Source organism: Apodemus sylvaticus, chromosome 4 (genome assembly GCF_947179515.1).
Source record: "Apodemus sylvaticus chromosome 4, mApoSyl1.1, whole genome shotgun sequence".
NCBI lineage: Eukaryota > Metazoa > Chordata > Mammalia > Rodentia > Muridae > Apodemus > Apodemus sylvaticus.
The window spans coordinates 8,472,317-8,488,372 of NC_067475.1; the positions used below are offsets into that span (position 1 = coordinate 8,472,317).

Sequence of the window (16,056 nt, forward strand, 5' to 3'; positions counted from 1 at the left end):
ATGGAGCACCTTCCTGTTCTAGACTGTGGTAACAGAGTGTCTTCCTGTTCTAGACTGCAGTAACAGAGTGCCTTCCTGTTGTAGACTGTAGCAACAGAGCTCCTTCCTGCTCTAGACTGTAGTAACAGAGCACCTTCCTGCTTTAGACTGCAGTAATGGAGCACCTTCCTGTTCTAGACTGTGGTAACAGAGTATCTTCCTGTTCTAGACTGCAGTAACAGAGTGCCTTCCTGTTGTAGACTGTAGCAACAGAGCTCCTTCCTGCTCTAGACTGTAGTAACAGAGCACCTTCCTGCTCTAGACTGCAGTAATGGAGCACCTTCCTGTTCTAGACTGTGGTAACAGAGTGTCTTCCTGTTCTAGACTGCAGTAACAGAGTGCCTTCCTGTTGTAGACTGTAGCAACAGAGCTCCTTCCTGCTCTAGACTGTAGTAACAGAGCACCTTCCTGCTCTAGACTGTAATAACAGAGTACCTTACTGTTCTAGAGTGTAGTAACAGAGTGCCTTACTGCTCTAGACTGTAGTAACAGAGCACCCTCCTGCTCTAGACTATAGTAATACAGCACCTTCCTACTCTAGACTGTAGTAACGAAGTGTCTTCCTGCTCTAGACTGCAGTAACAGAGTGCCTTCCTGCTCTAGACTGTAGTAACAGAGCTCCTTCCTGCTCTAGACTGTAGTAATGGAGCACCTTCCTGTTCTAGACTGTAGTAACAGGCTCCTTCCTGCTCTAGACTGTAGTAACAGAGCCCCTTCCTGCTCTAGACTGTAGTAACAGAGCTCCTTCCTGCTCTAGACTATAGTAACAGAGCACCTTCCTGCTCTAGACTGTGGTAACAGAGCGCCTTCCTGTTCTAGACTGTAGTAACAGTGCTCCTTCCTGCTCTAGACTGTGGTAACAGTCTGTCTTCTTCCTGCTCTAGACTGTAGTAACACAGCATCTTCCTGTTCTAGACTGTAGTAACACAGCACCTTCCTATTCTAGACTATAGTAACAGAGTGTTTTCCCTGGTCAACTGCACTTTCACAGCTGAGTGGTCTCATCATACCATAATTCAGGTCTTATTTTATTTTGTGTGTATGTGTGTGTGTGTGTGCACGCACACACACGTGCGCATGCATGCATGTGTATACAGGCATACAAGAACCCACAGAAGCCAGAGGGCATCGGATGCCTGAAGGTGGAATTAGAGGTGGCGGTAAACTCCCTGACTGGGAACTGAGCTCTAGTTCTTTACAGTGCGGCAAGTCTAACTGCTAAGCCTTCTCTCCAGTTCCAATGTAGGTCATTTTCAAATGTCACCCGCACATTAGACATTTTATTCTAAGTGTTACAGGTCATCTTCCCAGGCCAATAAGAACAGAGTTCTTCATTCTGGAAAACATGGTGGAATATTTAGCTTAAAGACTGTCTTGATGCTGAATGACCATCTTTACCACTCTAAGTTCAGGTCTGTTGATGACTGGAGAGCTTAATTCACAGATCTCATCTCATATTTATTATGTTTATATAGCATCCCACTGTGTCAAGATGAAAACTGCTGACCCAGTCTCCTCTCCTGCCTGTGTTCTTCCCCATCTTTTGCAATTGGTTCAAAAGCAGGAAACGGAGGCATCGTTTGATTTGTGATGTCTTGAAGTTGGCGGGTAGCTTACCTTGCTGGATGGGTTAATCTACACAGTCTCCTCTCCTTGCAGGGATGTCGTGGGAGAGGCCATTGTCTCACTTACTGGGTTAGTATCTGGGTTGTGACCACATGGCATGATTAAAACTCAAGTTTTAATCCTGCCCTTCTCTTGGGTCTCAGGAACTGCCTTGCGATTTTGATGTTCTTAGATAAGTAGTTCCCTCAATTAGACCTCATAGCAGAAAAATTTGTTCCTTTAGTTATTCTGGGAAGTCATTTGGTGGTTTAAAAATATGGATTTGACTTTCTTTTTCTTTCTTTTTTTTTTTTTTTGATAGAATTCCTTTGTCATACTATTTTAGTCATTAGAAACACTGGGAAAAAGCAGTTGTGCAGGCCAAGGGTTACACAGAGTGATTCACTTCTTATTTAAGGCTTGCCACTGCTGACCTCGGAGGCTAATTTAGAAGTGAATCATTTATAGAAAGTTCTACCCTGTTCGAGGCGGGGCTTTCTACAATATCCTCATGAGGGCCTAAATAAAGCACACAGTATCGTGTTTCTAAATGTCTGTCTTGTTGCCAATTTTATATCTTTTCTAAGCTGTGAAACTGTTTCTAGTGACTACAGGTATTAAGGCATGATGCATGACGCACTATTTGAAACAATACTAGAGATTTGATATGTATGTTATATTGAGAAAATACTAGGCGGGAGATTTAGGAATGACTGTTTATAATACAGAGAAATGAATATAAATAGTTTAAAATCACCAGAAACGACATTAAAGGAAAGCCTCTCATTTATTATAATTCAAATCGAGCAAATCATGGTATTTGTACATTTCTTAAAACACCTACTGTGTGTGGCTTTTAGAGCCATTTACAAGAAATTTATTTTGGAAGCTGTCTTACTCCTTTAGAAAGCAAACAGTTTACTATACAAACTATTAAGTTCTACACAGCATAAAATGCATAATCTCTGAATTATAGAAGTTTCTCCCTGAAGACTGAATTTATATTAGCACCGTTAAGAATCATGGATTAGGAAAAAAAAAAAAAAAAGAAAGAAAGAAAAGAAACCACTGAAGCCTGAATTCTTGCTGTGACTTTGACCTTAGGCAGACAAACTCTCTGTGGTCTGAGATGTCCTGTTTGCTGAGAACACAGGCCTACATGCCTTCACATCTGAGTCAGAAGGATTAGTTGTGCTTACACTGAGAGGTGACGGGGCTTAGATGGCCCTGTGCAGATGTTAGCTCTCAGAGACGCGTCGGAGGGCAAAGAGACTGGAATTAGTCAACCGTGGCTGGAGTCCTTGACAAAACTTCTTTTTACTCTATAAACTATTATTTTCTAAAGTGGGAGAAGGTAGATAAAAGGCAAGGCTGGAGATATAGTTCAGTGGTAGTGTGTTCTTAAAGATTGTTTTGGGCGGCACCGTGTTTGGCGTGGGGCCTGTGTGGAAGTTGGAGGCCAGCGTTCCGCAGTTAATTCCCTTCCTTCCCTTGTGTTGAGGCCTCTCCTGTCTCTGCCTTCGTGCTGCATGTGTGAGCTTCGTGCTGCATGTGTGAGCTTCGTGCTGTATGTGTGAGCTTCATGATGCATATGTGAGCTTCGTGCTGCATGTGTGAGCTTCGTGCTGCATGTGTGAGCTTCGTGCTGCATGTGTGAGCTTCGTGCTGCATGTGTGAGCTTCGTGCTGCATGTGTGAGCTTCGTGCTGCATGTGTAAGCTTCGTGCTGCATGTGTGAGCTTCGTGCTGCATGTGAGCTTCGTGCTGCATGTGTGAGCTTCGTGCTGCATGTGTGAGCTTCGTGCTGCACGTGTGAGCTTCGTGCTGCACGTGTGAGCTTCGTGCTGCACGTGTGAGCTTCGTGCTGCACGTGTGAGCTTCGTGCTGCACGTGTGAGCTTCGTGCTGCACGTGTGAGCTTCGTGCTGCACGTGTGAGCTTCGTGCTGCACGTGTGAGCTTCGTGCTGCACGTGTGAGCTTCGTGCTGCACGTGTGAGCTTCATGCTGCACGTGTGAGCTTCGTGCTGCACGTGTGAGTTTCGTGCTGCACGTGTGAGCTTCGTGCTGCATGTGTGAGCTTTGTGCTGCACGTGTGAGCTTCGTGCTGCACGTGTGAGCTTCGTGCTGCATGTGTGAGCTTCGTGTTGCATGTGTGAGCTTCGTGCTGCATGTGTGAGCTTCGTGCTGCATGTGTGAGCTTCGGGATGATTCCCTGCTGGCCTTCCAGCTCTACGTGGGAATACTGGGATTGCAGATATGAGCAACTGCATTAGGCTTTGTGTGGATTCTAGAGATCGGACTCAGACTGTCAGGCTTGTGTGGCAGACACCGTGACCCTGAGCCACCTCACCGGCCCAAAGCATGCTCTTGTCCTGCTTGGATTCTAGTTTCATTTTTGGATTTTGGGATATTTTCACATTTAACACAAAGTGTATATATAAATTGTTTAATCTCATCCACTAGACAGAAGATAACAGTGTATAACACTTTAAAAAGTAATTTTGGACAGAAAACAAAATTTTTGTGGTATAGAATATTCGGCAATATAGTCAGGTACAAGATGTTTTGGATGGTGGAATTTGAACTTTCAAAGTAGTGCTGTGCCACCTGAAAGATACCATTACCTGGATTGTTTGTAACTTCAGATTGTGTAAGTAGCTGGTACCCATAATGCATCAGTGTCTCTTACACTTAATACTGATCTTCTTTTATTCTTTCAGACTTCCATCTCCTCAGCGTGCTGTTTTCAGTGTCATAGTTGAAGTAGATGCTGATCCACTGTGCTTTAGCAGAAGTAGGAGCCCATGTTGAACCGGTGTACACCTCACCCCAGTCTCAGGATAGTTAGGAAATAGTTTTAAGTTTTTTGATATAACATGTTTATTCTTTGAGAGTGTGATGGTTTGAATAAGAATGGCCCCCATAAGCTTATATATTTGAATGCTTAGCCACCATGGAGGAGAACTGTCTGAAAGAATTAGAAGGATTAGGAGGTGTGGCCTTGTGGAAGTGTGCCACTGGCGGGTAGGCTTTGAGGTTTCCAAAGCCCACATTGAGCGAGCCCAGGCTCTCTCTGATTTTGGATTAGGTTGTAGCTTTTAGCTGCTTCTCCAACAGCTTGTTTGCATGGTTCCCGTCATGATGAGTGTGGACTAAACCCGTGGAACTCTTAGCCAGCCCCAACTGAACACTTTCCTTCCTAAGAGTTGCCTTGGTCATGGCGTCTCCTCAGTAATAGAACACTGACTAAGGCATGGGGATCACATAGTAGAAGATGCTGATCTTTTTGGAAGATTATATCTATCTGTGTGTGTGTGTGTTTGTGTGTGTGTATGTATATATGTATATGGTCATTAGACAGTCTTCGCTGGCCTAGAACTCACTATATAGACCAGTCTTTAAGATGTAGACAATATGAACCTCCCAGGGTTGGAATGATGGTTCAGCAGTGAAGAGCACTGGCTGCTCTGTCAGAGGATCAGAGTTCAGATGCCAGTCACTCATATCAGGGCTCACAATCACCTGTAACTCCAACTCCAGGGGATCAAACACCTCTAGTAGCCTTAGACACCCTCACTCAGATGTACACACTCCCCCCAGACACATATACATAATTAAAAATAAATAAAACTGAAAAAAAAGGAGACCAGCCCGGGTCAAAGCTAGTCATTAACAACAGAAAGACAATCACATGGTTTTCTTGTGTGTAATGAGATGGGGTGAAAATCCTCACACGAGAGGGTGAACGCTTGGTTTAGTCTCTTTCAGTTTCCCTTTTTTATTTTCTGCATTGATGCTTGTTGCGGGAAATATTTTTTTTAAAAGGCACCAATTTCCTGTGCTACACCCTGCTACTGTCAGCCTAGGCGGTCTCGCTGGCCAGTTCTTATCTTGTGGAGACTCTCTTGACTCAGAGCTCCAAAATCTCTCCACCCAGCTCGCTAAATTCCCATTGGCGGGTCGTTAACTTGCCAGCCCCATGCTTCAATCCCCCACAGCCTTTGTGGTGCACCTCAGGCAAACCCACGCTTTGCTGCAGTACCTTTCTCTCTTGAGCCCAGATGAGACACTGAGTGAGGGAAAACACAATACAAACGTGGTTCAGAAATTACAGAAACTCAATCTCTGGGCGCAGCAACTAAAATCCTAATCTTGTACGCCTTATTGAATCTAAATCCCTCCAATGGCGAATCCTGACGGATCCACCATTGAAACCGGGAGACATTCATAGCTACATCTTGCCCTTACACTATTCCCATCCAAAAGGACCTAACTCTCTCCTGCTTCCGCTCTTCCTCCATCCATCCGGGAAGTCCCACCTACTTGCCCTGTGATTGGCTCCTTCATTCATTGGTTCACAAGAAGTCACCTGAGCATGAGACTCATTCCTAGTTTGCAGTCCCTCCCGGGAGAGCAGAATTAGCATCAAGATACAAACAGTCCCAGGGCTATCCACGACTGTTATTGCCACGATTCTTATTTGAGATAAAGGGTAAAAAAAAAAAAAAAGCAAGAGTCTTGGGAAAACTGAGATATAAGAAAGCAGTTGTATGAAAATTTTTAGTATTGCTGCTGTAGGTAGCCACAGGATATAACTGTTTCAGTGGCTTACACTTAACACCGAGTGTGTCTCTGACTCTTTTGCCTGCTCTTGGGATTCTTTCTCCTGTTGGGCTGCCTTGTCCAGCCTCCATATGAGGGTTTGTGTGTAGTCTTTTTGTATCTTATTTTGTTGTGTTTGGTTGTCGTCTCTAGGAGGCCAGCTCTTTTCTGAGGGAAAACAGGGGAGTGTTAACTACAGTCGGAATGTATTATAGAGAGAAGAATCTATTTGCAACAATTAAAAAAAACACACCCAAAAATAATGCACTTCTAGGTGCACAAACTATAACTTCTTTAGTCACAGATTGTTGGAACACTAGAATCTTTGGCCAGAGTAGTTTCTGTTTAAGGGAAACATCAAACAAAAGAGAGCTAGCTGGAAATGAACTCCCTGGAGTTTTAAAAATAATTTGGATGTGTTTCGGGGATTTGTTCATCTGTCTACAGCTAGGACATCTCCTGACACACTAGGGACAAGTATTCATTCTGTACTATCTACAAAGTATCCTTGTAGAATATGTAACAGCAGCGCCACCATAGGAAATGTAGCCTTGATGTATAGTGCTGGTTCTGCCCTCAGGCTTTATAGCAACAAGTACCAGGTAGGAATTTAAAAACACCAGGAAAGTAGCAATTCAAGTATAAATGCATAGTAAGAATGCTGTCCATGAATTATCGTTTAGTTTAAAATATTGAATAATATGATTTATTAGTCAGGGTTGTCTAGAGGAACAGAACTGATAGAATATATATACATGTGTGTGTATGTGTGTGTATGAAGGAGACTTACTAGAGTGGCATACAGGAAGGCTGTGGTCCACCTAGTCCAACAATGGCTGTCTACTATGACAAGTCTAAGAATCCATGAGTTGTTCAGTGGAGGCTGGATGTCTCAGCTGGTCTTCAGTATCTGTTGGAATCCCAAAGCAGGCTCTAGTGCCGGTGATGTAAGAGCGAGGGCCAGCATGCAAAGGGCAGAATCTGCCCTCCTCCTCCTCCTTATGTAGGCTGACTCCAGAAGGCCCAGCCCAGAGTCCACCTCAAGTGCTTAAGGTGGGGCTCAGATGACCCAGTTAGCTAATAAAATTCCCTCACATGTGTGCCTGGCTGACAACTTAGGTCAGTTTTAGTTACTTCCTGTTAATTAGTTAATTAGTAGGTTAGGGTTAGTTCATTCCTGATATAGACAAGTTGACAACCAAGAGTGGCCATCACATACGGTTTATGGGGGAAATGAAATTTATCCTGGTTATGACCTTTAAAAGCGAGCAGGATCTAATTTCTTCTTCCCAGATCCTGCAGTTTAATGAGGAGTTCTCGGGCATAGTTGAGCTATTATTCAGAAATTACCTGTCATGTGGGAGCAGTAGGGCAGTGCCCTCACTTAGAACTGTTGGTTTGTAAACTTCTTCTTCTTCTTTTTTTCCCCAAGACAGGGTTTCTCTGTGTAGCCCTGACTGTCCTGGAACTCACTCTGTAGACCAGGCTGGCCTCAAACTCAGAAATCCACCTGCTTCTGTCTCCCAAATGCCGGGATTAAAGGCATGCACCACCACCAGCCTGGCTGTAAACTTCTTCTTCTTCTTCTTCTTCTTCTTCTTCTTCTTCTTCTTCTTCTTCTTCTTCTTCTTCTTCTTCTTCTTCTTCTTCTTCTTCTTCCTCTTCCTCTTCCTCTTCCTCTTCCTCTTCCTCTTCCTCTTCCTCTTCCTCTTCCTCTTCCTCTTCCTCTTCCTCTTCCTCTTCCTCTTCCTCTTCCTCTTCCTCTTCCTCTTCCTCTTCCTCTTCCTCTTCTTCCTCTTCTTCTTCTTCTTTTGGTTTTTTGGATTTGGTTTTTTTGAGACAGGGTTTCTCTGTATAGCCCTGGCTGTCCTGGAACTCACTCTGTAGACCAGGCTGGCCTCGAACTCAGAGATCCGCCTGCCTCTGCCTCCCAGAGTGCTGGGGATTACAGGCATGAGCCACGGCCCAGCTTGTAAACTTCTTTTTATGTACAGTCCCTTACCGAATTCTGGAAGAGCTCTGCCTGTATCCCAAACTTTAGCAATACCATTCACACCTCGGGGTCTCATTGGGCAGCCCAGGCTGGTCTGGAACTCACTGAATGTTGGGATTTAAAGACATGCACCAACATGCCACATTCCTCCATCTCCTTTTTAAAATTTAAGCAGTTGTATTTGTTAGTTGTTGACACACAATTTATTCATAAAATATTCAATCCACTCTTTAAATTGTCCCCCATCTCCCGTGCTGGTGCTGAATTGATTAGAAACAAATAAAAAGGATCACGAGAGCCTAGGGAAAGCGGCTCCACAGCCAATTTCTTTTTTTGTAGAGAGCCTGGACCAGCTGGACCAGCAGACAGGTGGGCGGGAGGTTACTTGGGTTTTATTCTAGTGAAGGATCCTGCTAGGTTCAAGTCCCAGAAATACAGGGAGGTGGCTTTTGTATAAACAAAAGTTTTAGCTGATGGGGAAGATTTATGGAATATTGGCCCTTGGTGGGCTAGCCATCTTTGATAGAAAAAAAAATTTTCCCCCCACAAACCTTAGGCTAGATATATGCTAGGCAAGAAGTTCACCCTTGTGCTACATCCTCAGTTACACTTAACTTGCTACTTTGAATCACTATGATGCAAAAGAAACAAAGTATCCCTTTTTAAAAAGGATAAAGCCAGGTGTGGTACGTTGCACTCCTTTGATCTCAGTACCAGGGAGGTAGAGGCAGGCAAATCTCTGTGAGTTGAAGGGCAGCCTTGTCTAAAGAGTGAGTCTAGAATAGACTTGTTACACAGAGAAACACTGTCTCAAAAAACAAATAAACAGCTGGGTGGTGGTGGCGCAGGCCTGTAATCCCAGTACTCTGGAAGGCAGAGGCAGGAGGATTTCTGAGTTCGAGGTTTACAGAGTGAGCTCCAGGACAGCCAGGGCTATACAGAGAAACCCTGTCTCAAAAAAAAAAACAAAAAAAACCCCGAAAACCAAAACCACCACCACCACCACCACAACAACAACAAAACTCAAAAAACAAAAAAGATGTACTTACTGTTTTTGATATGGTTTCCATGGCAGTGTGTGTGTCACTATTATGCACGTGTGTCCTGGGGACCTTTGGGAATAGAACTCAGATCTCAGAGGGGATCACGCAGTTTAAAGCACTTTGAGGTCAATGTGAGTTGAACTCAGATATTTGGCTTTGACAAGTGCCGACTATGAGACTGAAAGCAAATTAGTTTATCTTGCTAAATCTCCATTTCCTGTTTGTGATATGAGGATAACTATGTCCTTTATATAGTCATGGTGAGTGTTAAATGAGAGAGTGGATGTAAATCACTTAGCATGGGGTCTGTTCTTCAGAAATGTTGAAGACCTGTTGCTTGAATGTAAACAAAGGAAAAAATATAAAAAAAAATGCTAGCATATGAAAACGTTGCCTCAAATTCTACCCACACACCAACTACTAATAATACGATGTCCCTCTTTATGACAGGGACATTTACATCATAAAATGAGGACTCTTTTATTCAATACATATTTATTGAATAAGGTCTTTAATGGTCAGGGTGTTTTGTTGAAGAAGACTAATCTAAAAGGCTGTTTCCTCTCTTTTCAGATCTTATTTTGCACTTTAAACACACCTAAAATTGACATGGGAAAGCTCCTGGGGGGACAGCTGGGCCTTGAAGATTTCATATTCGCCCACGTGAAAGGCATAAAGAAGGAAGTGAATGTTTATAAATCAGAGGATTCGCTTGGACTCACCATCACGGATAACGGTGTTGGCTATGCTTTTATCAAGGTAAGCTTTTGTAAAAAATATAAAGACAATCTTCCATTGAAGAGGGTTACAAATTTTCTTCGGGGAGAGGGAGAGCTAGCCAGCTCAGCTGGGGTTCACAAATTGGTGATTAACTTTTATTTTAAAAAATGTTTGAAGACAGCATTTTTGAAAAGCTGTTTTTGAAATTCTTCCCTTTGCTTTGCGCAGCCTCTACAGCTTAGAACTTGAGAATCATGGACCGGCCCCCGGACCTTCTCTTTCATTACTCAGGGAAATTGGACTGCTCTGAGAACTCTCTGGATGACTTTTAGAGATTCAATGTTACTTATAACTGCAAAGGTCTTTTTTGTTTGTTTGTTTGTTTGTTTGTTTTTTTTGTATATGTGCTGCCAAAGCCAGCACACTGCACAGTTGTTTTTTAAAGAAAACATTCTTCAGAGTTATCTCAATAATCTAATTCTTTTGTTTGAATACAGAAAAAGAGTAATATAGTATTGTAAGGAGACGTTTAAAATAGTATGAAAATGAGACTAGTCAAGTAAAAATTCTGCTGCTGTGAGAACAGCAGAGCCATCTCATGTATATGTGTGTGTGTGTGTATGTGTGTGTATACATATAGGTTGGTTGGTTCAGAAACCCCTGTATATGCTAAAAATCTGTGCCTGTCCAAGTGTATAATACAAATAGTTAGCTAGGCGGTGGTGGCACACGCCTTTAATCCCAGCACTTGGGAAGCAGAGGCAGGCGAATTTCGAGGCCATCCTGGTCTACAGAGTGAGTTCCAGGACAGCCAGGGCTATATAGAGAAACCCTGTCTCAACAAACAAAAACAAACAAACAAATAGCATAGCATTTACATATAACTTGTATACATCCTCCTGTTCAGCTTAAATCGTCTCTAGATCTCTTATGACATCTATATACATAGTTATGGTATCATGTTTCTTAGAGACCAAGGAATGTCTGTGTAGGTCCAGTGCACACACAATTTTGTATGTTCTTTTGAAGCAGTTCCTTGCTGTGTTGCCAGGCTGTCTATGGACTCCTGAGTTCAAGTGATTTTCTTGCCTGGGGTTGGCAGCTGTATTAGCCAAGGTTCTTTATAGCCACAGAACTTATGAAATATCTCTATATATTAAGGGAATGTGTCATAATGACTTACAGGCTGCAGTCCAACTAACCCAACAATGGTCAGCTGTGAATGGGAAGTCCAAGAATCTAGTAGTTGCTCAGTCCCACGAGGCTGGTTGTTTCAACTGGTCTTCTGTATAAGCTGGAGACCAGGTTCCAACAGATGTGCTGGCAAGTACATGCAAGCAGGTGAAGAAGAGCGAGTCTTCCTTCTTCCAGGCCCTTAAGTAGGTCTCCAGCAGAAGGTATGGCCCAGATTAAAGGTATGTACCACCACACCTAGATCTGGACCTTGCTTTGTCCCAGGCTGGCCTTGAACTCAGAGATATGCTTGCTTTAATTTCTTGGGATTAAAGGAGTGTACTACCTTGCTTGGGCCTAAATTTTTCATGGCCACTATGCCTCAAGATCTGGATCAAAAGCGTGTGTCATCCCATGTCGAGATCCAGGTCAGAAGCCTGTGTCTTTCAGCCTTAAGGTTTGGATCACAGGTGTGCCTTGCATTTGCCTTCATAGCAGCTGGCTTCCGTAGAGTGCTCACCAAACGCCAGCCACTCTGCATGCATTTTTGTTTAAACTTCACAGTAATCGTAGTTTGATTTATTTTAATTTAATTTTATGTGTGTGGTAGCGCCATTGGTATGGGGTGTGGCTGGTGCACGTGTATGTGTGTGTGTGTGTGTGTTTAGGCCAGAGGCTGATCTGATGTCTGAGACAAGATCTTTCACAGAATCTCGAGTTCACAGATTAGGTTAGGACGGCTGTCAAGTGAACTTTCGGGGTTGCCTGATCTGCCTCCCCACTGCTGGGATTGGAGGTGCATGCCTGGCTCTTTGTGTGGCTGCTAGAGATCTAGGCTCTGAGTGTAAAGCACAGACACAACTGAACTAGCTCCCACTCTCACAGCAATCTGATTTTATTGGCATGATGTCTTTTTGAAATTTCTAGTGTTGCACATTGTTTTTAAGTTCAGTTTAATGAACATTCTCATAGTAGTGCCAATCCAGTGGTGTAAGATCCACAGGGTTGTAGGAATTGCATGTCTGCTACCCCAAAGACTCCCTTGTGCACCCTTCCAGTGACATCTGCCCTGAAAAATGGCACCCACTGCCACTTGCTGCTTGAGATTGATTGAATCAAGCATTCCATATCTGCAGTCTCTGACTTTCTCAGTGTGTCTTTGCAATGTGTACCTGGTGGGCAGAGTTACCAAAGTACAAAGATAGGATGAGCACAGTTAAATAGCCTGGTCAAAATTATCAGGCTGGGCAGGTTGGGGATTTGAACCCAAGGTGTCTGACTCTAGAGCTGGCATTTCTATGCACTGAGCTAAGAACCAGTACTGGCTTCATGCAGTGCAACACAGTTTATTACGGCTTTAAAGAAACAATCGTAGGGAAGTTATCTTAGCTGTAGATGCCTCTCTAACTGCCTGCTCGATAGGATGGCTATTTTTAGCTGCAGAAGATAGAAATGCACTGGATGTGGAGTGGGTGACCAAATGGAAAACCCTTGAGCTGGGAAAGTCATGTGGGAGAGTACAGGGGAAGTTCAGGACACCAGGGACAAGCAGCAGAGCCTGCCTGCTGTCTGCAGAGGAGGGCCCAGAGTTTCCCCAGTGTGTGGACGCTTCAGACGTTAGCCTCTAACATTCCAAGCTTCTGTTTCTATTTTCTTTTTGTCTTGTCAAACATGTGTCTGATTCGAAGTCCTTGTCACTAGTCCTTTGCAGACAGAAAGCATGATGAGAAAGGAGGGAGCCAACTCAGTCTACTTTAAAACACAGATGATAAAAACTTTATAAAAATTGGATAATTTCAAAACTGAAAATATTACAGTAATTATAAAAATAACTTTTATATGTAATTTACCTAAATTCTGTTTTTATCATCCACTCGTGTGCTGTGTTTTTCATGCACATTTATATCTATATCTGTTTTTCTGTCTAGACTTATCCTTTTTACACCGATCCAGTTCAGAGAGTAATCGCTAAGAATAAAAATATTCTTTGTTGCCTATACTCATAGTGCAATTATGAAACTGAGAAGAATCAAGCATTGGCTTGACTGGAGTACCTAACCCCCAGGGCTGGGGATGTGGCTCATCCCCAGCACAGCATAAAAGTGGTCATAGTGGCGCACGCCTATGACCCCTGCACTCAGATGGTAGAGGCGGAGTGATCAGAAGTGCCACGTCATTGTTGGCTCTGTGGGGAGTTCGAAACCAGCCTTGTTTAGAGCTCTCATCTCACCACAAAGCAAAGAAGGAAAACCTGTCTCTAGTCCACTTTGGTTTTCTTGGTTATTTTCCCACATCCCCTCCCTTCTGCAAGCACAGGGCAGCATCTGCTATCCGGTGGTTGTTTCAGTCTCTGGAATAATCCCTTAGCCTTTACTACAGTTCTCCATAGTCTATTATTTTCCTTCATTTTTTTTAATATGTGTGTGGGTGTTTTTTCATACACAAACCTCTGTGCATCATATGAACACCTGGCATCTGAAGAGACCAGCAGGGCTGTCAGATCATGTGAACTGGAATAAAGATGGTTGTAAGTGTCGTGTGGTTGCTGGGAATTGCACCAGGGTCCTCTGCAAGAGCAGCCAGTGCTCTTAACCTCTGAGCCATCTCTTCAGTCCCTAATCTGTTATTTTCTGACATGTTCTTGAGAGACAGGATATACTCTCTGGAGCAGGGAAATTATCCAAGTGCTGAAGATTCCTCAGAGGACCAGTCAGAAGGGCAAAGATAAGAGAAGTTCATTAGATTCTTAAATGAACATAGAATAATATATTCTATATATACAAATATATGCAAATAATGCTCATCTTTCATTTCCCTTGATTCTTTGGACCAGAAAGTACCCTGAACAATGTTATTAATCTCTGTTCAGATACTATGTGATTATTAAAACACATTCATATTTCAGAAGTTTATATCTATTGACATCTCATATAAATAAAAAAATATGTTCACATGTGTATAGGCATATGGTCAACATTAAGCGGTGTTCCTCAGGAGCTATCTACTGTCTTTCCTGAGACAAGCTCTCTTACTGGGATCAGGCAAATCTCAGGCATCCTCTTGCTTCAGCCTCTCCAAGCTGGGATTGGACACACATACCACCACTGCTGACTTTTATGTGCCCATGCTTGCACACATAGCCAACACTTTGCTGACTGAGATAGATACTGCTTGTTCTCTGTTGGTTCTCCTCTTCCCTTCTCTTCTCTTCTCTTCTCTTCTCTTCTCTTCTCTTCTCTTCTCTTTTCTCTCTTCTCTTCTTCCCTTCCCTTCTTCCCTTCCCTTCCCTCCTTTCCTATCCCTTCCCTTTTCTTCCCTTCCCCTTTTTTCCCTTCCCTTTTCTCTCTCCCTCCCTCCCTCTCTTCCTCCTTCCCTCCCTCCCTCCCTTCCTCCCTCCCTTCCTCCCTTCTACCTTCCCTCCCTTCCTTCCTTCCTTCCTTCCTTCCTTCCTTCCTTCCTTCCTTCCTTCCTTCCTTTTGTCAGCTTGACACAAACTAGAGTTACCTGGGAAGAGGAACCTAAGTTGAGACAATGCCCCCATCAGATTGCCTATAGACCAGTGGTTCTCAACATTCCTAATGTTGTGCCCTTTAATACAGTTCTTCCTGTTGTGGTGATCCCTAACCATAAAATTATTTTATTGCTGCTTCAAAACTGTAACGTTGCTGTTATGAATCATAATGTGGATATCTGTGCTTTCCAATGGTCTTAGGTGACTCCTGTGAAAGGGTCAATCTGTTCCAAAGGGATTCATAGGTTGAAACCTGCTGCCATAGGCAGATCTCTGGCCATATTCTTGATTAATGATTGATGGAGTGTTAGGTCACTGTGTGCACTGCCATTCCTGAGCAGATGGCCTTGGGTTCTGTAAGAGAGCACGCTGAGCAAGCCGGGAGGAGCAACCAGGAAGCAGCATCCCTCCATGGTCTGTGCCACTTCCTGACTCCTGGTTCCTGCCTTAAGTTCCCACCTTGGCTTCCCTCACTGGGACCTAGGAAATCGAAGCCAAATAGACCCTTTCTTTCTCATTGTTGTTTTTGTTTTGTTGTTTTTGTTTATTTGTGTGTGTATGAGAAAGAGAGACACAAAGACAAGAGAGACAGAGAGAGACAGAGTCTCTTTACATACCCTGTCTGTCCTGAACTAATTACTCAGGCTAGGCTGCCTCAAAGTCACAGAGATCCTCCTGCCTCTGCCTCCAGAGTATTGAGATTAAAGACATGCGCCACCATTCCCAGCCCTGGTCATGGTGTTTTATCACAGCCACAGAACCCTAACTGAGACAGCTACCACCTTAGTTTTTATTCTGTTGGCTCAGGAGTCCAGGGCAACACATAAAATAGCCAGCGTCACAACACACTCCCACATACAGGGCATCTTTAGATGGTCTTCTCCAGGTTTGACTTTTTGGTTTTCCTCCCTGTCTCTGCTCCATGTCTGTGACCCACAGGTACTCTGACTCTCTCCCCACTGCTGCCTGGCTTCTCTCCTGCTGCTCTCTGACTTCCGGAGCCTGCCTTTCCCCTCTGGCCTGGGCGCTCTCTGGTGACCTTTCTATCATCTTACAGCTTGGGTGACAGCATCTCACTGTTACTCTGACCTTTAATTCACAGGTAAGAGTCATGCATCACTTCTAAGTCTTTAGCTTGATTAAGCTTATGTATTTCCTTATTTTAAATAAATTTATAACACATAGTTAAAAAAACAAAAGATATGTATGAGAACACTGAAATCTGTTTTTGTAATTGATTGAAAGAAAAAAAATAGGCTCCAAGTGAATTAAGACATCAATTAAGATTTTTCTTTTTTTTTTTTTTCTTTTGGTTTTTCGAGACAGGGTTTCTCTGTGTAGCCCTGGCTGTCCTGGAACCCACTCTGTAGA

The 16,056-nt window shown here is 43.4% G+C and overlaps 1 protein-coding gene across 1 annotated transcript in view; it reads left to right on the forward strand.

The window, feature by feature from the left end:
- The window catches only part of Gipc2 (GIPC PDZ domain containing family member 2), a 74,120-nt gene that overhangs the window by 23,452 nt on the left and 34,612 nt on the right, over positions 1-16,056 (forward strand). The window contains exon 2 of the mRNA XM_052178950.1: positions 9,855-10,040. Within this exon, the coding sequence (XP_052034910.1) occupies positions 9,855-10,040 (186 nt within the window). The remainder of the gene's footprint in view (positions 1-9,854; positions 10,041-16,056) is intronic.